At 54.3% G+C, this 22,349-nt stretch overlaps 7 protein-coding genes across 7 annotated transcripts; 3 read left to right on the top strand and 4 right to left on the bottom strand.

Moving 5' to 3' along the window:
- Positions 1 to 7,418: 7,418 nt before the first annotated feature.
- BU26DRAFT_566461 (uncharacterized protein) lies at positions 7,419 to 9,543 on the bottom strand (the record flags this gene model as incomplete). The annotated part of the gene is made up of 4 exons (XM_033833530.1): positions 7,419 to 8,477; positions 8,526 to 8,660; positions 8,709 to 9,401; positions 9,496 to 9,543. The coding sequence occupies 4 exons, from the start codon at positions 9,541 to 9,543 to the stop codon at positions 7,419 to 7,421; spliced, it is 1,935 nt and encodes a 644-aa protein (XP_033682493.1).
- Positions 9,544 to 9,889: 346 nt separating this feature from the next.
- BU26DRAFT_348652 (uncharacterized protein) lies at positions 9,890 to 10,294 on the top strand. The gene has a single exon (XM_033822421.1). It carries the CDS (start codon positions 9,961 to 9,963, stop codon positions 10,189 to 10,191), a length of 231 nt encoding a protein of 76 aa, XP_033682492.1. The 5' UTR covers positions 9,890 to 9,960; the 3' UTR covers positions 10,192 to 10,294.
- Positions 10,295 to 11,155: 861 nt separating this feature from the next.
- Positions 11,156 to 12,957, top strand: BU26DRAFT_532091 (uncharacterized protein; the record flags this gene model as incomplete). The annotated part of the gene is made up of 7 exons (XM_033831075.1): positions 11,156 to 11,371; positions 11,427 to 11,554; positions 11,608 to 11,716; positions 11,766 to 11,951; positions 11,995 to 12,534; positions 12,592 to 12,705; positions 12,760 to 12,957. 7 exons carry the CDS (start codon positions 11,156 to 11,158, stop codon positions 12,955 to 12,957), a joined length of 1,491 nt encoding a protein of 496 aa, XP_033682491.1.
- Positions 12,958 to 13,172: 215 nt separating this feature from the next.
- BU26DRAFT_348638 (uncharacterized protein) lies at positions 13,173 to 14,353 on the bottom strand. Its single transcript, XM_033822420.1, has 2 exons — positions 13,813 to 14,353; positions 13,173 to 13,754 (listed from the first exon to the last, which is right to left on the bottom strand). The coding sequence occupies exons 1-2, from the start codon at positions 14,255 to 14,257 to the stop codon at positions 13,294 to 13,296; spliced, it is 906 nt and encodes a 301-aa protein (XP_033682490.1). The 5' UTR covers positions 14,258 to 14,353; the 3' UTR covers positions 13,173 to 13,293.
- A 935-nt stretch (positions 14,354 to 15,288) lies between these two features.
- Positions 15,289 to 16,364, top strand: BU26DRAFT_348543 (uncharacterized protein). Its single transcript, XM_033822417.1, has 2 exons — positions 15,289 to 15,600; positions 15,680 to 16,364. The coding sequence occupies exons 1-2, from the start codon at positions 15,382 to 15,384 to the stop codon at positions 16,277 to 16,279; spliced, it is 819 nt and encodes a 272-aa protein (XP_033682489.1). The 5' UTR covers positions 15,289 to 15,381; the 3' UTR covers positions 16,280 to 16,364.
- BU26DRAFT_520627 (uncharacterized protein) lies at positions 16,350 to 17,969 on the bottom strand. Its single transcript, XM_033829331.1, has one exon. The coding sequence runs from the start codon at positions 17,644 to 17,646 to the stop codon at positions 16,450 to 16,452; it is 1,197 nt and encodes a 398-aa protein (XP_033682488.1). The 5' UTR covers positions 17,647 to 17,969; the 3' UTR covers positions 16,350 to 16,449.
- Positions 17,970 to 18,326: 357 nt separating this feature from the next.
- Positions 18,327 to 21,519, bottom strand: BU26DRAFT_459738 (composite domain of metallo-dependent hydrolase). The gene is made up of 2 exons (XM_033825015.1): positions 20,131 to 21,519; positions 18,327 to 20,080 (listed from the first exon to the last, which is right to left on the bottom strand). Exons 1-2 carry the CDS (start codon positions 21,371 to 21,373, stop codon positions 18,444 to 18,446), a joined length of 2,880 nt encoding a protein of 959 aa, XP_033682487.1. The 5' UTR covers positions 21,374 to 21,519; the 3' UTR covers positions 18,327 to 18,443.
- Positions 21,520 to 22,349: the final 830 nt, after the last annotated feature.

Raw genomic sequence — 22,349 nt, 5'->3', positions numbered from 1 at the left:
AAGCATCTGCTGGGAAAGTTCGGAGAGGATATAAAGCCGCCAATATCTAGCCTTCGCCGAATTGTATGCACTGCAACTTTCCCACTCGCGCCTCTTCCCTTGCGAACCGAGCGGGACCTATACGCCTAATATCTTTCAAACCACATGACTTTGAGCTGGGAAGAAAAATCCCCAACCCCGCTCCCTCCTTATCCTAGCGACTTCATTCTCCTCTCCTACGCCTTGTGGAAATTATACCGCAATATAGGACTCACTGGTACCGCTACAAGTCGATACCAATCAGTCTGCCGTGACCCGCTTCACGTGCATCCTTGCCACCATGCAGTTCCTTACGACAGCCCTGGCACTCTCTACCCTCAATGTGATCTTTTATGCGGCTGCTAGCCCACCTGTACGTTTCCTAACCCTGCCCCTTCTCTCGCCCCCGTCTAATCCCCTCAGAACCCAACCATCACCACCGCCCCGAACCTCAAAGCCGCCCGCGGCCTCCTCGACCTAGTCGGCAAATCCTGCCCCGGCGTGCTCTTCGACGAGCTCGGAACCTAAGGCTGCTGCGTCTGCGGCGCCGTCTCCATCTAGCTCTCCTCCTGCCCCGGATGGCCCGTATGCAACGGCCCCGCTACTATCGACGACACACATCCGCCGCTGTCGTGTGCAGAGGTCATTGATCCGGATGATGGGGAGTATAGTGGCAAGATCAGCTCGGCGCAGAGCAGCATGGATGTGAGTGGCACGGTGTATAGGACTGTGGTCGGGAGGGGGAAGATTGCGGGTGCTGGGGTTACGGTGACGGGGAGTCCGGGTGCGGCGGGGCTGAGGGCTACAGGTGCGGCTGGGGCGGTGGGTGTGGCGGCTTTGGTGGGCGTAGCGGCGTTTTTGTAGTTGAGGGGTTACGGATTGGGGCGGTGGGTGGAAAGGGGGGGCTGGGGGTCTTTAGTAGGGGTTCCTTTTGCCGTTGAGCAAGTGTATGGAGGGCTGCAACATGTCAGCCTGGTTCGTACTTGTTCTCGTAATTGAGGGGTTGTGGATAGGGGCGGTGGGCGGAAGGGGAGGGGTGGGGGTCTTCAGTAGGGGTTCCTTTTGCCGTTGAGCAAGCTCATGAAGGGCTGAAGCATTTCAGGCTAATTCGCTCTTGTTCTTGCATTTGAAGTGTTTGGATTGGGGCGGTGGATGGAAAGGGTGGGCTGAGGGTGCTCAGCACGGGTTCCTCTCGCCGTTGAGCAAGCGTATGAAGGGCTACAACATGTCAGGCTATTTCAACCTTCCTCACGGAGTAATCGACCCTGCACAGGGAGACATAAGGCATGGGAATGAGCCTGCACGAATAGGGAAAATGGAAAGTGAGGGTTGAAGCGCTTCAGTAGCATTTTCTCAATCTACTCTTGCTCATCTGGAGCAATCCAGAGCCTACCACCACTCCACCATCACTTCCTCCGCTCCATTCCGCCTTCCCCTTCCCACCACCTTCCCTCCCCTGAACTCCCCTCAATCCTCAAACTCCTCGAACTCCTGGTACATGCCGATGCCGTTCTGAGCGCCACAGTGGCAGCAGATGAGGAGCCACTGCGGGATCGGAGAGCGCTTAACGCCCGTGTTGGTGCTCCATTTGCCGCAGTGGGCGCAGATGTACTTGATGGTGACGGTGTCTTTGACTCGCGGCATCTTGATGTTCGGTGGTGTGGTTTGGTTCTAGGCTTGATTAACTGGGGGTTCTCGTTTATAAAATGGCTCTTACGTTGGTTGTGGTTTTGAAAGGAGTTTGAAGGTGGTGTGGGGTCTTGATAGCTTTCGTAAGATTTGTGGATGTGGTATCGTAGTTGCAGTGGAGAGGATTAAGTACGGAGAAGGTTTCGGGAGATGGTTTATATAGGCAGAAGACACAATAGACGTGCTGGCGGCGCGCTAGCTTTACTATTGAAAAGGACTTCCACAATTGAAGACAATGCTTAAGCACATCACAATAAGAAAGTAGAACCTAGAATATGCTGGCAGAATAGCTGTAGCCTCGATTCAAGATACTATTATTGTAATAGACGTCCTTCCTATTGCTGCCTACGCAGTCCCTCCGTATTGTTGCTAGAACCTAAGATGGCTATTGTCACAGCTCTGAGTCACTTCGGGGTTTAGTAAAAACCGAGCAGGGCAGCAGCGGACCGTTTGCAGGCACGCAACCAATTCAAGGTGACAGCCCCGCGTAACGCTTGCGCGTTGACGTCAACGAGCACACTCAGCTGGCCCTCACTGACCAATTTCCCGCTGTCTAACAGCGAATAAAGTCTTGTATATATATTGAATAGTTTTGAGATACTGTTATGAAACAAATACTAACAAATACTACAGGCTGGTAGCTTAAGTGGGAAAGCCTCCCAGTGACAAATACCGCCATGTCACTTAAAGCCGTCACACACATTGAGGGAGAGATTGCCGTTCGAATCGGCCCCAGCCTCACATCAAATCTTCTTTTTGCTTTTTTATTTTGCCTAATCTAAGTTGCTTTCCTTTTTGCTGGTATTTCTTCGGCGTTGTCTGTATGGCAAGCTGGAAGCTTTGGTGGGCACAGAGCTTGCGCTATATTTTTGTTCCGATCACCTGGTACGGCCTAGCGTTGGTGGAGCGACAAGCGGTCTGATTTTAGACAACTAGCAAGATAGCAGCGTCCACCGTCTCAGCATATGACAAGGTCATTCGTGCACAATAGCCCCTCGTGGCTGAAAAAGCTCAACTTCAGGTACGAATAACGGTCCCAAGATGACTCCACGGGATATGCTTCAGCGGATTGAGTTTTAAAACATCTTCAATTGCGGCTATGACGGAACTCTGGACTGCTAACCTTGCCCCGACCTGAGTAGCGAGCAAGCTCACGCACTATAAAACTGCACCCTGTAGCTTTGCCTTCTTGCCTTATTCGTATAATATCTACATGGACATTTTGAACTGCACACGTTCGCGCTACGCACCGCTGCGCCAGACTCCCAACCGCGGCCAGAGACCTAGCGGTCCCAGTAAACGCGGTTGCTGGGCCTGATTTCAGTCAAGCTCAGCACTCCACTTCTCTTCCATCTGTGCATTCTCCCCATAGGAGTGACTAGTATCCGGTAAACCACGTCCCTCAGGCATGAGCGTGGCTGGCTTCATAGCTCTACGCAGTCCCGCCTCGAACAGCTCAGCGCCGCAGTCTTATAACACTGTCCCAATCAGGATCCTCCTCCAACGTGTATGCCTTTGGCTCTTCGTTAATTGCCCACCGGCTCCCCTTTCTCCTTCCCACTTCTGCTCTGGCAGCTTCCTTATTCTCCTGTTCATGACCTTTGTCTTCTCCGCTAATAGCCAACGCAATTTACCGTCGGGAGCGACACAAACACGGCCGGGGCGAAAGATGCTGAGGAGGGCAACCTGGAAGAACACGGGCATCGCGTCGAAGTCGTGGATGATATCGTAGTGGTAGAGGATGGGACTGCGTTGGCCGTGGCCGCGCGCGAAGTCGAGGAGGGGAATTTAATACCGTTCTGGTAGCTCGAACGTCAGTCTTGAAGCCAAAGAGGCGATGGGGAACAAGGAGGTTTTTGGTCAACCATGAGGGACTTACGAGAATCAGAGCAAGCACAGCTTCATGTTCCACATCTGTGCTCTCCAGCCTGCGACCCGGGCTTCGAGCGCCCTTCCCTTCGAGGTTCGGCATGTCGGCCTAAATCCAATCCCAGGCAGTATGAACATGACCTAATGCAGATCAGTCTCTTCGCTAGCTCTCCAGAACCAGCGTCGACGCGCAATGGAGGACTTCTCCATCCCAACGCCGGCTATCTGTACCTTCAGGCCGATGTCCATCATCCTCGCGCCGTTATTGGGATCCAGTCTACCCTCGCCCACGCCTCGCACTCGAAAGAAAATGATATCTGCCCAGACGAAGTATTCGTGGCTATAGAAGCGCCGGCTTCACGAATGCGCGTATTTAGGTGGACGTAGTGGAACAAGCGACCGAGAGCCATGGAGGCAAAGACATTTATCCCTAGGGGTCGTTAGCTGCCGCGATATGAATAGGCCTCGAGAGCCGCCAAGTGGCATACAAAGAGCCGCAAGCAGAAGCAGGATCTGCGAGACAATGGCAAGCAGTAGATCCTGCCGGTCGCGTGTCCCCGGCCCTCCTACGACGAAACCCACGAGCTCCTACCTAGGTACAAGGCGCCCGTGATGATTTGCTCCGGTGTATCGTTTCTTGTAGAAGTGCTTGGACGAAGTGGGTGGCTGGCTGGAAGAGGTCCGAGAGTACGCAGAATAGGGCGGTGGCTTCGAAGATCGGGTCGTAGGCGTAGAATGCGTTGCCGGGTGTGATTTCCTCGACATGATCACCTTTGCGAATGGCGGTGGTACAGGTCGCCGTGCCTAAGGAGCTGGTTGAGCGAGAGGCGGAGAGTGCCGAGCGAGTGGCGGGGCTGGGTATGGTAGCCACGGTGAAAGAACCGGCTCGGATCCCTTCAAGCAACGACGAGCTAATGGAACGATGCAAATGCGGCGATGCGATTCTGAACGCAGTAATATGCGGAGGCTCTGCTTGGTTTCGATTGACCCAGTCTATTGTGGAGTACGAATAGGGCTGAAGTCAGTTAGGAAACTTTATACCTGCCCAGAACCTCCGCACGGACGGCATAGGAACGCCCTGCAATCTCATTGATGTCGATCCAACAGGCAGAAGCCAATATTCTAGGCTGACTCATGGAAGAATAGCTTCCCGGTTGAGAGGACACCTTCTCGTTATCGATGAAAACCCTAATGATGCCGTAGTAGTCAAGTGCAAGTCTTCCTCGTGCCACATGCTCACCACAGAAAGGAGCGTTAGTTTGGGAGCTTATACGCATTTTTTTCTGCCTATCAGCCATTATGGCGCAGCCAGAAGATCAAGTAATGCTTAGTTCGATCTCGTCGTAGTCCCGCCGTGCACATAGGCAAAAGCAATACGCCAAAAAGTAAAACCCCTTCCCAAAAAAGCACCAAGTAAAAAAATTTGGCATTTGCGAGTCGTCAGGAATCGAACCTGAGTCTTCCCAAGGAAGTAAGTGGATCACCCCACTCGGGTCTGGGCGGTACAGGTGCCCGGGGCGAACCTAACGGGGGGCTCTACCACTTGAGCTACGACTCGTGGATATTTGTTTGATAGGAGTGAACTGAGCTTGTTTGATCTATATACACGCCGTTTCTGCCGTGGGCGAGGTTCAAGAGTGTCTGCCCTATGGGGCAAGTGGCCCTTCGAACTGAAGTCATTTAGGCGGCACAGCCCGCACTTTTCTCATTATTTGTCACGGGAGACAGTTGGAATGCCCGAAAAGCGGCCAGCCATATAGGACTTATGGTTTTGATGGCTTTATGCCTTTACGGCATTCCGACCGCTTTAGGAGGCTGTTTTCCGCCTCCGGAGGATCCTTACGTGATGGTATTTAAAACAGATAGAGGCGTGTGTGGTACTGGCGCCGTCACTATCAAGCTGACGTTTTTGAGTCCCAAGAATGGACAAGTTCCACCAGGCAAGTCCTACAAGACCAGTATAGCGGAACGGACTCTTGTACGTGTTTGCTTCCCTTAGGAGGACTGCGATCATTTGGTTACAATTAAGACTGTACGGCAGATACCTGCTCTACAAGTTTCCGAGACTCTATGTACGCCCAATTTCCACCCGGAGACGCCTTGCGTAGTTCCTAAAAGCATCAAAATCCCGCTCCACCTGTGCCTAGAAGCCTCCCAACGTCTGCCGTGGTTAGGCTGAGAAGCCACAGTGTATAGATGTATTGCTGCGTATCTCTTCCTCGCCTCTGCGTGGACCAAATACCTCAGCACCACATGACTCCCGGCGTCCCACTTCCAACCATGTCGTTATCAACGTGAAATCTCGGAGCGCGTTCGGCACGTCAGGCGGGAGTGCAAGAAGATAGCCAAATACCGGCCCCTGCAGGTCTCAGTTAGCCAAGGCTCTTTGTTGCCACAAAATAGTCAGAAGAGGAAGATTGTGCTCAGGCAGCTCTGATATTTGCGTCAATAAAACCCGATATCCTTTCGGAATGGGTTTCATCAGAAGATCAAGTTGTTGTTTCATCATTGCACAAAAGGATTAGCAGTAGCGGGAGGGTACTCACGAGTCGAAGTGGAGCGTCCCTCGACGCCTTCGAGTATTCGTGTGGTATGCTAATCGTCACTGTTCGAGGGAGCCGAAGCTCAGCAACGTCGAGTAGCGCTGTACTGTAAGGAGTCGACGGTGTGAACTGGTGGAGGAAGGTGGTTGCTTGAGGTCGTCAGCTGCTGTTAGCGTGGTGTTGTGGAAGACTTTTCGAGGCAGCTGCCTGTCCCCGATAGCAACGTGTAGTGCACGTGCCTTCCGCTTTCGCACTCCGCAGGTGGCTTCACCAGAATAGCGCGCCGAAGGCGCCAAATCAACGCGGCACGTAGCAAATCACAGCATCACGTAGCAAGGCACAGCAAGAAGCAGCAATTGTGAAGAATTATGGTATCATTCCATGTGTGGATCCCGAGAACCGTGAACTCCGTAGCCTATGCTACAAGGCAGTAAACCATGAAGACCCAACCCATCCCACTGCCCCAGAGCCGACCGTTGGCCCGATCCCATCGCGCAGAGGCGTTGCCGGAAGTCGTGACGTGAAAAGTTGACCGCCGAAGCGGTCGCGGCGGGCGGGCGGCGGGCGGCGAGCGGGCTCACCACTGGTCCACTTCCAGATTGTTAGCAGGATTTTAAGGACAATGAGGGTGTGTTGACTTACGGTCACCGTTGATGATGAACGCCACCCGGAGCTCGAGCTGGAGCCGCCAGGCGCGGGGCAGAAGTTGAAGAATGAGGCCCTCACGGGCCGCATGACCGAGCGGCGTCTGGAGGGCGCGGCCGGTCGCGATCGCCCTGTGGTGGGCCCGCAAGGCTCTGCCTAACTAAAAAGTTGTGTGAGAAAGGCTCTCTTCAAGGAATCATGTTACCTACGATGTTGATGGTCTCGATGAGCTCATTGTTGATGAGCTCGACGGGGCGAGCGGGAGCAGACATGATGAAGGCTTTTTTTATTATGGAAAAAAAAAAAAAGCTTTGAAGAGACTTTGTGGTGGAGGTGAGGAGGTGTCGTGTGCCAAAGAGTTTTCGTGCCTGGAGACAGATTTTTATACTGGCTGCCTCCACTTCACTTTCACTCGATTAGAGCACGGAATTGGAGCTAATCTTAAAATTGCAAGGACTACCAACGCGCTAATCATAAGCGAACAGAAACGTGACCAATATGTGTAACATTCTCCGGGCTATTAGCAGGATAGAGCTGCGTCGTTCTATGAGGGAGGGTTGTGTGGGATGGTCTTTTCGCTATCCTTATTCTTGTTAGCTACGTCTACGAACTACTGCTTTCTTTCTTATTGAACACAAAAGAAAGGCTGTACACTCACTCGCTTGGAAAGCTTTCCGTTGGAACGCTGTCTTGTGAGTCAGACACCGGAAAAGGCAAAGAAGTAGTAGTGCTCCGTGTCCATGACTCCTCCGGCTTCCCATACATTTTTTCGATCATTGGGCCCGGCAAGTCATATTCTAGCTTCATCACCATATCTCCTTCCTCGCAGGTGAAGCTCACGCGAAGGGGTAGCCAATCAGGAATTGGCCCACCACACATAGCCTCGACGGATTCTTGCATAAACTTCTTCAGGAACTGATTCGTCATCGGGTGGACATCCCATTGGTCGTGTATGCAGCTGATGGTTTCAACGATCCAATCCTCCATCCTCTGAGCTTTCAGGATTTCTTCTAATCCGTTAAGACCGGCGGGTGATACAGAACTGCTGCCGAGGGCTTTTGGTGCCCGACTCAGACGCTGACTGAGCCTGTGCCAGGCTCCGATCGCTACTTCCAGCGGGACATGGACGCGTAAAGGGACGAGGGGAAAGGACGGGCAGAGGTTAAGAGCGTATTGGACACAGCGCGCTTGGTTGATCGCAGCATCAATGTCGATAGCATATAACGTGGCCAGATCTGGAAGTAGAGAGTCGGTCGCCAGGATCGGAAAGTGTTGGTAGATGGATTGTATCAGCCCGCAGAGGTAATGCTGCAGCATCCAAAACCGCGAGACAAGAGTCATGCTCTCTATTGAGTCGAAGTGGAACGAGTCCGAAATTATGTCGCTTATATCGGGCGATGGCGGGATTTCAACTACCGTAGTGGACTTGCGTAATAATTGGTGCATGAGGTTGACCGGAACCGCGTGCCACAGTGACTCTGATAAAGTGACGGCCAGTGCCAGAACCCTTGCGTTGGCTGGGTTATTGATGCAATGCCGAACAATGCAAACAAGCCGGGGCACCTGGATCAATATATGCATCATTGCAACCGAAAAGCGCAAGGCGAGGTTGTCCAATTCGGTACAAGTAGGCGGAGAAGGAGGATATGTCATAGACAGATAGAAATCGTTGTCGTACACTGACGTGCGGCCTGAGACCATTGCCTCGACAACCTACATGCGCCTGTTAGCACGTATGCGCTGAATGAGAGGTATACTTACGTCGTCAATGTATGTATTATCAAGAAAACCCCAATAGTGTTCCTCATCTAATCCGGCTACGGGTCCCAACTTCAGTATCTCCGCGAGTGCGGCACCATGTATGACGTGGCGTAGACTCCTCATACCTACCAAGACCTATAGGGGGTCAGCTCAACTTGGGCTCCTAACAGGTGTATGACCTACCTCGGCTGAATAGTGTAACTTCATCGCAAGAACCGTATCGTAAGTCCTCCAGGATTTATCGTCGCTTGTCGCCAGTTGCAATTCCTCCAAGGCTTTTGCTTTCGAAGCCAGAGCTAGCCTCCTGTTTGAGAAATTGTCGTCCCGGTAGACGGCAAATTGGTCCACGAGGTATTCCACGGCCAGGTCGACAACGGGATTAGCTCCAATACGAGATGGTATGGACAAGATCCATGAACCCAATATCATGAGCGGTTTCTCATTCAGAGGCAGAGAACCAAGCAAGCCCATATAGCGAGTTATGAGGACGCTTTCCGACGACGAGAGCCGCGACTGCAAGGTCGAAGCTGCTCTGAGCTGAGTCAAATATGCGTGCAGTTTCCTCCTCTGCTGCGCCGTGGGTTTTCGAACGCGCAACTGTCTCTCCTTTGAAGCGGGAGTAAATGTTTTGAAGACGCCTTGGCCTTCGTCTGCTGCCCTCTCGGCTGTCACTCGAAGGTCTGACGAGGGCGAAGATGCGGAGCTGGAATCGCTGTATGAAATCAAGGGATAGACGAGAGGAGCGACTTTCGGCTTTCCGTGCTTCGACAGCAGGTTTGGATCCTCGACCACGAGAGCGGATACTTTTCCATACGAATACGCGCATGGCCTGTCCCGCTTCTGGCACGCGCTGCATTTCGGCTTTTGCTCATCGCACTACGAGTCACAAAGGTCAGCATGTAATTGGAGACGAGGGTTGTGTCGGGAAAGGCAATGGCCCCGGATGCAGGACTTCGAGAGGAGATCTAACCTTGACCTTGCGCAGCCTACAAGTATCGCATTTCCCCGTGCGGGTCATTCTGTGGAATCAATCCAAAGCCGGACCCCTCCCAGAGAAGTTGATAGTGGAATCGGCGGACTGTATTCTAACTCAGTCCACCTCTCGCGTCCACCGACCAACACGTCAGCGGCCTTTTCACCGATTCGCAACGTCTAGCACAGTATTCGCAGTCGGTATAGAGATGGATGAGAGCAGATTGAGATGGAGGAGAACGTTATGATGGTTGCCTTGTAAGTCGGCCCGCGATCTTGGTTTCAGGGATCGAAAGCACTAAGCTCTATTTGGCTAGTTTCCACGTGTCGTTTCTATTTACGAAGGACTTCGGGACATGGCGTTTTAAGCCTCCAAAACGAGTATCAAGCATGTAGAAGGATCAGCGGGGAGTATGCTGTTTTGCGGCGGATCGGCAATTGACGCCTCCCGCGTGCTTAGTGCATGACGCACAAATTCCATCCTTATCGCCTCCTCCCGTTCTCTCCATCGATACGCCTCAGCCATCATCATCGCGGAATAATCGATGTCACCGCGTGGCTTGTCGTGAAGATCCTCGGAGTGCTCGCTAGGCTTGGCATCGCGCTTCTCTTCGGTTGCGGACGACGCCCTCCGCCTTACTCATACCGGCATGAGCCACGGGTGAGCGCTCAACACTCTCTATGTTTCTGCTAGCTATGACCATCCTTTAAAACACCGCGGAACAGTTTCACGGTTCCCTTCGTTGACCCGTAAGCCAGAATCCAGATCTTCCAACCCCGCTATCGTGCGGCATCCCAAAGTCGCGCGCGCCGCGAACTTCCTCATTCGGCCTCTGCTCCGCCGATCCCATCATCGCCGACATTTGACATTAGCCATACGTCGAATTGAGAGAATAGCTATGTCGTTGGGCGCCATGCAGGAGTGCGGCGCTGACGCATCGATCTTATCCACGATGCAAGGCGAGACCTCTCCTGGTTGCGTAAGGTTCTGCAATCCCCGACGTGTTTCCTCCACTCGCAGGCTAATTCTCATCTACAGCACAAGTGTACGCCGCCCCGTACCACATACCAACTTATCCTTTACGTTCCGGACTCGTGACGCGCACAAGCGCACCCTGACATCGATCTCGTTCTTCCCGAGGTGCCACAGACAAATCGCGGGTGCGATTCAAGCGCAAAGTCAAGCTTTCGATCCCGGCTTGGTATGCCAGCCATCTCGATTCTGGTTAGTCGACATGTCGGCTAATCATACCACCTTCCAGAATCCGTCGTCATGATTTAATGGCTAGAGGGTCCTGGTCCAATGGAGTGGATGCCGGTTCGCCAACGGGAGAGAGATAACAGGGGTGCGAGTTAGATGCACCCGCTGCGATGGACGTTCTCGTGCGATTGAACTGGGATAAGCTAATTCGCGCAGCTGTCAGGTATATATTCAGACGTCTTCCCTTCTTTCTATCCAGCTTTCGATGAGCACTCCTCCTTCCGCGTCCCAGAACCTCCGCCATGAATTTCTCGCCCCCGGGCTATGACCCTGAGAAGGATGCGCAGCCCCGCGTTTCGCATACCTTCAAAGATGTTGCCGGATATGGTTACTACTTCACGTGACCTGGTCATGTATATATATAGCCATATTTCTCGTATTCTCAATCAATCAACTCATGTCTCAATACTCTGCAATTCATCCAATAAAAGACCATCGACGTGGTAGCCAGCTCGATCCTGCGAACGAGGCCATCGTTACAGGGGATACCAACCAGCTGAAGCGCGGTCTTCATGGCCGTCACATGCAAATGATCGCCATCGGGGGAGCGATTGGCGCTGGTCTTTTCGTCGGAAGTGCCAATGCACTTTCCCAGGGTGGGCCCGCGAGTCTTGTGCGTTTCTCGGCTATGCATATTCAGTTTTAGGATGCTGACGATTGCGCTGTAGTTGCCTTGCTTCATGATCATTGGAGTCATGATGCAGCTCATGATGCAAGCATTGGCCGAACTTGCTGTCATGTATCCGGTGAACGGCGCCTTTTATCAGTACATCGTTCGATTCGTCGACCCAGCTTGGTGAGTTACTCAGTGCTCTCGCTTTATATGATAAAGAATACTGATTGTGCCAGGGGATTTGCGATTGGCTGGGACTACACCATTCAGTGGCTGACAATCCTCCCATTCGAGATTACAGCCGCCGGTATCACAATTGACTACTGGAAACACTACAACATTGGGGTATGTCTCTCCCCTGCTTACCCGCGGAATCAGTTCTGAGAGAAAGCAGATCTGGATCGCAGACTTCCTCACCATCCTTGCCATAATCCAGATCTTCGGAGTCCGCGGCTATGGCGAAGTCGAGTTCGTCCTCAGCATGATCAAGATCGCCGCCTGCACCGGCTTCATCCTCTTCGGCATCATCGTCAACTGCGGCGGCGTCCCAAGCGACGACCCGGGGCTACATCGGCGGACGGTACTGGCACGCGCCCGAACAAGCATTCCGCAATGGCTTCAAGGGCTTCTGCTCTGTCTTCGTCACCGCGTCGTTTGCATTCGGCGGCACCGAACTGACAGGACTGGCGGCAGCCGAAGCAGTAGACCCCAAGAAGGAGATCCCGAAAGCCACCAAGCAAGTGTTCTGGCGGCTAACGTTCTTCTACATTGTGAACCTGTTTATCCTCGGCCTCATAGTGCCGTCGAGTTCCAACGTACTGCTCGGTTCGAAGGGCGCTAACACCAAGGCGTCGCCGTTTGTGCTCGCTATCCAGATGGCTGGCGTGAAAGGTCTACCGTCCGTCTTCAACGCCGTGATCACGGTCGCCGTCATCTCGGTCGCGAACTTGGCAACCTACGCGTCCACCAGAACCCTCCAAGCGATGGCCGCCAACGGCATGGCTCCAAAGCTACTCGCCTACGTCGACAGCAAGGGCCGACCGATGCCCACTGTTATCCTGCAGCTGCTCTTCGGCCTCCTTGCGTTCATCAACGAAGCGTCTGAGACCGGCGGCGTCATCTTCGGCTGGCTGCTTGCCCTCAGCGGGATCGCTAACTTCTTCGTTTACGGCAGCATCTGCTTGGCGCATATCCGTTTCCGACAGGCTTGGAAGTACTAGGGCCACGCAATCGAGGAGCTGCCGTACCGCGCCATGTTCGGCGTCTGGGGGAGCTGGATCGGCGTCTTTCTGGACTTCATCTGCCTGGCAGCGCAGATGTCGCTCTCTGGGTACGTACTTTTGTTAAATCTTCACTTTCTCATCGCCCACTTACTAACGATGTCGCAGCTCATCGGTAGCAAGCCCGACGCTGAAAACTTCTTCAGCGCCTACATCGCTCTCCCGCTCATCTTCTTCTTCTACTTCAGGAAGGCGTACTCCTGGAAGAAATACCCCTCGCACCGCAAGCTCTATCCCTATCAAGGAGATCGACGTTCTTACTGGCATGCGCGAGGAGCAGAAAGTGCTTTCTGGTATCGGCATTGAGGAGGTTAGGCGGAGTAGCATCACGGAGCTAGAGCAGAGCAGGAAGAAGGGGCTGAGGGGGTATGTAAAGGGCGTGGTGACTGCTCTGTTGTAGTGAATGAAGAGAAATATCGGAAGATGAGAAAGGGCGTCTATATCGTCTAAGTATTAATAGCCCAGTATTTTCATCGTACAGCAAGAAAGAGAGACCAAGATCCAAATACAGAAAACACAACCTCAACTACCAAATCCCAATCTAAGTCTGAATGTAGTAGGAAGCGGAAGAATCCAGAAGAACAAAGCCGTATAAGAAAAGCCTCCTTCTCGGCGTGAGATTCCCTGTAAAGAACAAACCGCTTACTTACTCGGGCCTGGCTGAGCCGGCTCTGTAGTATCGGGCTGAACAGCAGGAGGTGACGTGCTGAGGACCGTGTCGAGGAAAGAAGGCAATGCGGGCTGAGCCGTCCCTGCAGTATCGGGCTGAGCAGCAGGAGGTGACGTGCTGAGTACCGTGTCGAGGAAAGAAGGCAATGCGGGCTGAGCCGTCCCTGCAGTATCGGGCTGAGCAACAGGAGGTGACGTGCCGAGTACCGTGTCGAAGAAAGAAGGCAATGCGGGCTGAGCCGTTCCCGCAGAACCAGTCTGAGACGGAATAGGCGACCTCCTGATGCGAGATTGCCCTGGGGTCAACGAGCTCCGCTCGTCGTCTGGAAGCTTCTCATCCGAAAACTCCTCCCCAAAGTTCAGGCGCCTAACCAACTGTCGACGATCTGGCGGCAAGACATCGTCTACCTTGGGGTGACTCAGGAAGCGCAGCACTGCTCGGCCGTTAGTCTTCGGTGCGGAACCCGCATGCACATAAAAGGGTTTGCTTACGGTTTTCGGTGCAGTTCAGCTGGTTAAGTGTAACCCATTTGCCGGCTATTCTACGCCCACGCTTGTTGCCCCTATACCACGCCATGATTCGAGAATCCTCTTGTGTCTGCATGGAATCAGTTGCAAGCACGTTGAGGCGCGCTCCTTCAACAATGAACCCGGCCTTTTGACACGCTTTCGCAAGACTCGGGTCCATGGTAAGACCCCACTGCGCTTCGCGCAAATAGTGATCTTGATCCCCCAAAGATACCGCTTCCCAGTCTCCTCGGGGAATCCGGATGGACCAGACCTGGTCTACCTTTCTGTCGACGTCCTCGTAGCGGGGAATATTGTTCCAGTATATGCGGCTATTTAGGTCGGGGTCTAGCCTATGGTCCCCATCTGGTGGGTCGCGGATGGCCTTTTCTGCGGGCGCGGAATGGGTGTGGCTGACAGGGAGGGACATATTGACTCTGCTGATGACGTCTGGGGCTTGGCGTTTGTTGGCGTGCTGGTATTCTGTGCTTTGGGAGATGTAGATCTGCGTATCTGAAGTGTTCAAATGCTGGTGGTGGAAGAAGGGAATATTCTCGTTGAAGCCGTATTTATCCTGGGGATTGACTCAAGTCGACACCTTCAGTCATGGGCGTTCGAGAGTCATGACGGCCCGCCGAGACTCGTTGGCAGCGCAGAGGATGAGTCGACCGCAGCGGTGGGGTCATCGTAGTACTAATAGTCACAGCCGCTTGGTTACGAGGGTACATATCTGGACGACGGAAAGCAATGCCTGGTTGGCTTCAGTTCGAGTTGCGCACCCCCACGAAAGCCGTAGCTAGTGCTTGTATTCTTCAGAAAGCGAGTGCTGACTCCTGGGTCCAGGACTTCCCAAGCATGCGATGGCGAGCAGGAAGCGCAATCGAGGAGTGCGGTATCTAGGTACAGAGTGAGCAGCAGATCTTGCAGGCAAGGCTTCGATTTCGCAGACCTAGGTCCACCTCTCTACTAGCCGTACGTGGGCGCATTGCAACTACCATATGCTTGTTCTCCCCTTCAGGGAGTCCACCGGGGCAACGGTATACCAATCCCAGGGCGCACCCTTGTCAACCCCATATTTGCGCAAGTGCAGATCTGCCAGAGCTTCTTGTAGGTCGTGTACCAAAAGAACAACTCCTTCTTCTATGGCAGCGCCGTCCCATCGGCCTGTTGGGGTTTCTTGTTGATGGCGCTTGGTGAGTGACGCGTGCCGATTGCGAATACCTAAGTATGTCCGATCTTCTGCGAATCCGGGGCCGGAGAACAAGGTCAACGGAGACTCCAGGGCATGCCGATACTCTGGTATGACGGTTAAGGAAGCGAGGGCGTTGTAGGAGTTCTTGAGTCATTGAGACTGCCGTGACTGGCCAGGTGCCGCTAAGTTCGCGTAGCCTTACTATCCCTGTCTAGTGACGCAGCAGTGGCCAGGCGTCAAGCGCGATCCGTGCATCGTTGCAACGGCCACCCCCATCAACCACCCAACCCACCACAACCCGCGCCTTTTTACGCTCCTCAATTTCCTCTTTAGTTCTCGCAAAACAACTATCAACATCCAACATGGCGGCTCTCGGTCTCGGTCTCTTCTTGGGTGGATCCATCCTCGCTATCCCCGTCGTAACTGGCGTCGCGGAGGGCGTCGAGCACCAGAAGAAACAGAACGAAGAGGCTGCGAATGAGACGCGCATGACGAAGTTCAATGCTTTTGTATCGTGCGAAAGCGATGACGAGATCGCCGACGAGGTCGACAACGGGATTCTGGTGCTGCGGCACAACAAGGTGCGTCTGCTGCTTCTTTGGGACCCCCCATGCACTCCCTGGCGAATTGCTTGACTGATTACGATGAGCGAGCGTACAGGTCTGGATAGTACCTCGAGATGAAAAGAATAAGCCAATATCACCCGTCCCTGACATGAAGCCCCCCCTCCACGCGTTCGCCGGTTTCTATATCCAGTACCCCGACGACGACCGCTCGCCGCCCGAGCGTGGCCTCGTATCCACTATATCCGACGATCCACCCATGCTGAACTGGATCTACTGCGACAAGCAAACCTACGAGCTCAGGTACGGCAACCGCAGCGCGTCCATTACGCACATAGTCGGCGTGTGGGATTGGACTGAAGACGAGACCTGCATCACGCTCGACGGCTGGGAAGGCTTCATTGCCATCGACGAGTGGGACGGCGCCGACGAGGACAACACAACCGAGTGGGGTAGAGAAGGGCTCAGATGGGCATTATACTTTGATAAGGACGATAATGGATTGAAAGGAAGGAGGAAGGGGAGGGACATGTTTGAGGTGGTGCTGAAGAGGAAGATCCAGAGCGAGGAAGAGCAGCTGAAGCAGATGCAGGAGGCTGAGAAGAAGATGCAAGTTAAGAGTCGGGGAGATTTAAAGACGCAGTTCACGGCTCCTGCGAGAGAGCTAGCGAGGAAGAATGAGGCGGCGAGAAAATAGGTTGAAGCAGCCTGGAGGTTTACGAAGTGGGACATTCATCCCAGAGGGCTCCGAGGACGGATGCGAATCACGATTACAGAGTCGATTGTGAGACCTCCGCACGAAAAGGCATATGCGATATCGAAAGTCTCGATTGAACGCCATACTCTATGCCGTCTATCTGTTCTCACTTACGACCGCGCTGGGCGCCTATCCTCACAACCACAGTCCGGTCCCCATTCCGCCCTACAAATCGTACACGTTGTCCTCCTCCTATCAGCTATACACTCCGCCCGCCATTGCTCAAAGCAGCCCTTATGCACAGTCCTTCCACAACTGTCTTTGCACCACACGAGCTGTTCCCCGACCAAGAAGTTTTCCCGACAAATCGGACATTCGTCGTCGATAGCGCGTCGTCGGACATGGGCGCGGGTGCAGGTGCGGGATGAGCTCGCGGTCGTATTGGTAATGGAGCGAGGAGACGAAGAGACTGCAGCCGTGGCGGAAGATCGCGTGGTTGAAGTTCTCGAGAGGTGTAGAGAAGAGATATCCGACGTTGAAACGCGCGATACGGATGGACTCCGTTGGCCGGGTGAATGGGTATTCTCCGCCACGGACAAACGACGCTGAGCAATGCGAACTGTTTCCTGCATGCTTGAAATGGTGTCCTGGAACGTCTCGCGCCCAGACAAGTCTGGTAGCGATGCAGATGAGGATACAGTCGGGGTCGGAGAAGAGATCGGACGCTGCCGTGAGGGCACGGATGGAGTCACCGACGCGCGAGACCTGCGGCTGTCACGCTCGGCAACTAGCGCCAGTAATCGATCTAGCTGGCTTTCTAATCGCTCTAGCTGGCTGTCTCTGCGAGAGATGGTGTCCCCCCGCGACGATCGCCGACGAGTCTCAACGCTGGCATGTGGATAGGCCTCGATCATCCTGTCGGTCCATTTCTCCACCATATCTCGGGCTTGGTTCTGGTGCCATCGAATGCAGAGATGATGCTGGGCCAGCCGCCATAACTTTGACCGAAGGGCTTCGGGATCTGGCTGCTGCCTTGCCATGTCGTGGAGGATCGTATTGGCTTTCGACAGGTTGTGCCCTGCGATGATGTTTCGGCATTTGCGTCCTTTGGAGGGAGCGTATCCTACGCAGCGACCATCATGTTCAAGTTGTAGGGTAGCTCGAGGGTCCCAAAGCGGCGCCCGGTGCGTGCTGGAGGAAAGCGGGTCGGTAGACGTGGTTGTGGATCGAGAAAGGTACGATGTCATTGTGACCGGTAACAATCTGTAGTATTGGATAATCTGCTGCTGTCTTCTCTCCACAAGTGTGTGAGTGAGCTGCTGATGAGGAGTAGACTCTTTGACTTCGCCCTGAGAATATATGTACATCCTCCTCAAGCCCAATGTCTCAAAGGCTTAGACACCCACCCTAGACACCAGCCCGAAAGGCTTAGCCACAAGCTTCCCCTTCCTTTCCTCTTCCATCCACCACGGTAATGCGCGACTGTGGCTGTGCCTTCACACAGGCAATCCGAACCGCTCCGCTCCCCGCCTGCATGGTCTGAAAACACGGCCGTCTACCACAAACGTCTTAGTCTACGCACACTTCCATCCTGCATCTCCTCAGCAGCGTGGGGGAAGCCCGCCTCGTCTTGTCTTTTGGGGAACGAGGCTGCGAGCTGCGAGACTGGCACTGCTCACGCGTTCATTATGCTCGGTGGAGCTGCTGGGGCTGGTGCGGCGTAGTCGCAACGTCATTGGCTAGCTGGGTCCGACGACTTGGATCTGCAATTCAGCCGATACGTGCTGTGTTTCTTGAGGTGCTTGATGGAGGGACGGCCCGGTGGGTGAGTGGACGGGAGGGTAGGTGTGCTGTGCCGCACGCGCGCGTGGGCGCTTCGAGCGATGGGCGCCTAAGAATAGATGGAAGCAGGACGGGTTCGACGCACTTCCACAGGAGGAAGGAGATGGCGCCAGAGGTTCAGAGTGGTAGACATAGCCACTTGATGAGTTTCTGTGAGTCTGGTTCGGACGACAAACCCGTCGTTTTTCTTGAACTCTACCTAGGTAGCCAATTCAAGGGCCGAGCCATTTACTGCGAGTAGGGAATTGCGGTGCTGAAAAGAAGCGCCGAGGGTCTTCAGGCTGCACAACTACTTCGCAGCGCGGGCCGCGGAACAAGCTTCTCACTGCCACACGAAAACTTTATCCTGCCCTCCCATGCCTCTAATCCTGCCGCCTATCTCCAGCGGACTCCCTTCCCAGACCACCCAATCCACGCCTCTCCCGCTCTCCGCCACTCCTTCTATTCCTAACATCTTATAAAAGTTCGCGCCTATAAGATCTAGTGCTTCCTTGAAGCTCAGCCTCCCCTCGCTATTCGCATACGCTATTCCAGCAAGCAGACCCAGATCCCTAGTCTCCCACACCTCTTCAACGCTTATCCCGATGAGCACGCCGGCATCGAGGAGATAGTTGATGGTGGTACCGTTGGTGAGTGGTGCGCCGGTGAGAGAGCGTCGCTGATCCCACGTTTGTGCATGCGGGAGAAGAGGGGCGAGTACGACGGCAATGGCGGTAGCGGAGAGTTCTTGCGCTACGAGGTGCGACTCCGCGCCGCCGATGACGACGACGCGGAGTGTGGGAGCAGATGTGAATGCTGACCTGGCGATCGCGGCTTCGACTTCGGCTTTTAGGCGGATGATGGAGGCGATGGTGTCGGCGCTGTGAGCGCTAAGGATGAGCGGCATGGAGCCGGAAACGACTCGGCGCAGGTACGTCTTTTCTTCGTATTGCTCCTTGGTCGGAACGCTTGTCTCATTTATTTCTCCTGCGTCGATGGCATCAAGCAGTTTCGCCCTCAGCGCCCCGATCGCACTCGACATACTTGGCGTCTTGTCGCTCTTCGCGCTCAGGGTGAGCGTGTAATGCAATCCCACTTCATCAGCCCATATCGCACCTTCCTTTAACTTATGCTTCGCAGCAGTCTTGAAGCCGGCGCTCACGCCCTTCGCGTCGATACTGCCGGTGCTGGGTGCGGAGATAGCGCGCGTCACGCCGTGCTCCCACGCTCGAGCAAGCTGCTTGCCGCCGAAGAGAAGTCCGTCAACGGCGCGGGATACGCCGTCGGTTGGCAGTTTGCCGTCATGGGTGTCGCGCTCAGCGTCGATTTCGATAAGCCCTAGTGAAGAACTGAACGCGGTGAAGGGAGGCGTTATGTATCCGTTCTTGAGCGTGATTATGGGCGTGCCGGAGGTTTGAGCGGCGTCGACTTCGTCTGCGCAAGGGCCTATGCAGGTGAGTTCCCCGTTTGAGATAACGGCTACCAGCTCTTGCGAGGCGTCGTGAGCCCCCAAGACGTCAGCGTGATAGACGTGCGATATGCCTTTGTACACCACAGTGCCTGTGTGCACTTCCATCATCAACTCGTTCACTAGTTCTGGGTCCGGGTCGATCGCCTTGGCTGCTGGCTTCTTTAGCACTACCGGATCCTCGAACTGCTTTGCGCCATCAATCCAGACCTGCACGGGCGTCGCGCCAACACTTAGCGGATCCGAATCCCACACCACGATATCAGCATCAAAGCCCTCTTTTATTTTGCCAATCCTGCTCCCGAGACCCAGTAGCTCAGCAGGCGCAGACGTGACACCAGCTAGGGCAGCATGATACGGCAATCCATAGCCATACGCTTTCGCGGCCTCGAAGACGACATGTTGTGAGTTGAGCACCGGGTTATCAGAGACGTAGGTAGGTGTGATGTTGTGCGCGTAGAGAAGAGCTCCGGCACGCTCGGAGGCACGGTATGCTTCGACCTTGTAGTACACTTTGATCTCCGTTAGCAGGATGCTCCCCAAAGCAACGTCCGGAACTTACTGTTGTCGGCGAAGAGCGCAGCAGCCGGCGTCCCGCCCCAGGCCCTCTTGAGCACCTCAGGCACCAAAAACGTCTGATGCGCATGATGGAAAGCATAGACCCTGAATTTGAACTCGTTCGTATGTCGAACGAAGGCCTCAAGATCGGGAATGGTGTAGCAGTGCGTGTTCACGCGAACCTGGCCTCTCAACACCGCACCCAGCGACTCCCACTCCAGCTCTTGCTTCAGGTAAGTGCGCATCTTCTCGACACCAGTCGCATCAGCAGCCGCACACCAATCGTCCTGCTCTTTGACGTACTTCGTCGCCTGCTCAAGCGCGTGCCGGAACTCCCACGCTTCGCCCAACCTGCTGTAGGGTCCATGCTTGCCTGCCCGACCATACGTTCTCTTCGGATTCTCGCCACACGCCATCTTCATGTAGCGCCAATTCCTGTCGGGGTCAGCGAACATGTCCCGCTGGCTGATCTCTTCTCTCCCGTTCTTCTTCCCAACCGCGAACTTCAGCACGTAAGCCTCACCACCCATGTTATTCCCGCTGCCAGGCAAGAAGAGCGACGTCGTCACGCCGCCGCTTTTGATGTATTGCATTTCCGGCTGCAGGGGGTCGAGGCCGTCAATCGAGCGGACGTAAGGCGTGATATCGCCAGAAAGCTCGTTAACGTCGTCTTGCAGGTTACCCACACTAGAAAGGCCCGCATGCGAATGCATATCCACGATGCCAGCCGTGAGCAATCGGCCTTGCGCGTCGAATACTTCTTTATCCTGTGGAAGCGCGCGGATCGGGATATCGGGAGCGATTTCAACGATCAGGCCGCGGTCAACGAAGACGTCGGAAGAGATGATCCAGGACCATCCCTTTCCGGCTCTTGCATCCTCTTCGGAAGTCCCGCGCGCAGGCTCGCCGGTCCAAATCGTCGCGTTGCGGATAAGCAGGGGTTTCGTCCCGTTCATCCATCTTTTGTTGTGTTCGCGGCGCGAAGTAGGCTCGACTGGTTTCCTTCGTAGGGTGGCACATGTAGCATAGTCTTCGTGTAAGCGCTCAATGGAGAGGGTGCTTTCCAGTTTCTTGGTGTTGCCGGCGATCTTGGAGGCGGAGTAAGCGAGGTATGCCAGACACGTGATGGCGACGAGACGGAGTGTTCTGCGCTTCTGTCGGCGGTTGAGCCAGCGTGGCTGCTGTCGGGATGTGGACGCTGTCGCATCACTGTACGTCGGTAAGCCTTCTGGATGGGGTTTGTCCATCTTTGCGATTGATCCGATGCGATCAACTGGCGGCTGGTGGGTCGCTTTCCGTTCCACAGAGAGGAAGAATGAATAGGCGGACAATATCGACTTGAAGCTCAACGAGTTAGAGTTCGACCTCCCTCAGCAGCTCGCAGTTAATTCAAGGTGGGAAGATGGAATTGAGCGCTGGTTGTGGAGCTTATCGTTGGTACTGACGCCATCCCGTCCTCCCCAGCCTCCGTATTTTGGCGCGGCGTCTTCCTATTTCAAAATCCATCATGCAGTCCACAAAGGCCGGATCCCCCACAAAGGGGAAAGACAAATTCCATCTCCAAGCTGTACGGTTTCAACAGCGCCAACGACTTATGAATGGGAAAATCTAGGAGAGGTGCTGTTGTTGGTGTTTGGAGGCTCTCTGCAAGCGCTAGAGCCGGTTAGGCTAGACCCGATCGCGTCTCCCCGCACTCTCTCCAACGCTCCGTCCCAACTACGACGCCTTCGCTATCGCAACGGATACACCTAGCATTCTACTCTTCATCTCTTCCACTACCGCTTGAGAAACAACCTCGTGCCAAGGAGCGAGGGCAAGGAGTTTCATCTGTCGCCAAGGAGGAACCGCGAAAAGTTCGCCTGCCCTTGGCCATCGACTGCGCACCCAAACCACATTCATTCAGCAAGAGGAATGACACAAAAGTATGCCTCGATCAGTCGACTGCCAATATGTCAAGATGGAGGACGCTTTCCAAGCCCCCAAGAAGGCACATCAATCTTCAAGACGGTCCCAGCCCGCGGAAGGCAATTAGGTCGGCACCAGGGCGATCAACGCAATTCATCAAAACATGCACTTCCATCGATCAGCGCTTCCAGAACTTGTTTCGAATGTACGACCTGCTGCCCAACTGCATCGGTTTTACACCGCCGATGCCCACACCTGCGCGGCCGTACCAAATCTTACTCCTACGAAGCGGGCGTCTAAACCCTGGCTTCACAGAGG

This window comes from Trematosphaeria pertusa (genome assembly GCF_010094035.1).
Source record: "Trematosphaeria pertusa strain CBS 122368 unplaced genomic scaffold BU26scaffold_9, whole genome shotgun sequence".
Taxonomy (NCBI): Eukaryota; Fungi; Ascomycota; class Dothideomycetes; order Pleosporales; family Trematosphaeriaceae; genus Trematosphaeria; species Trematosphaeria pertusa.
Note: the sequence above shows the minus strand (reverse complement) of the source record. Positions and strands in the feature narration are given on the sequence as shown.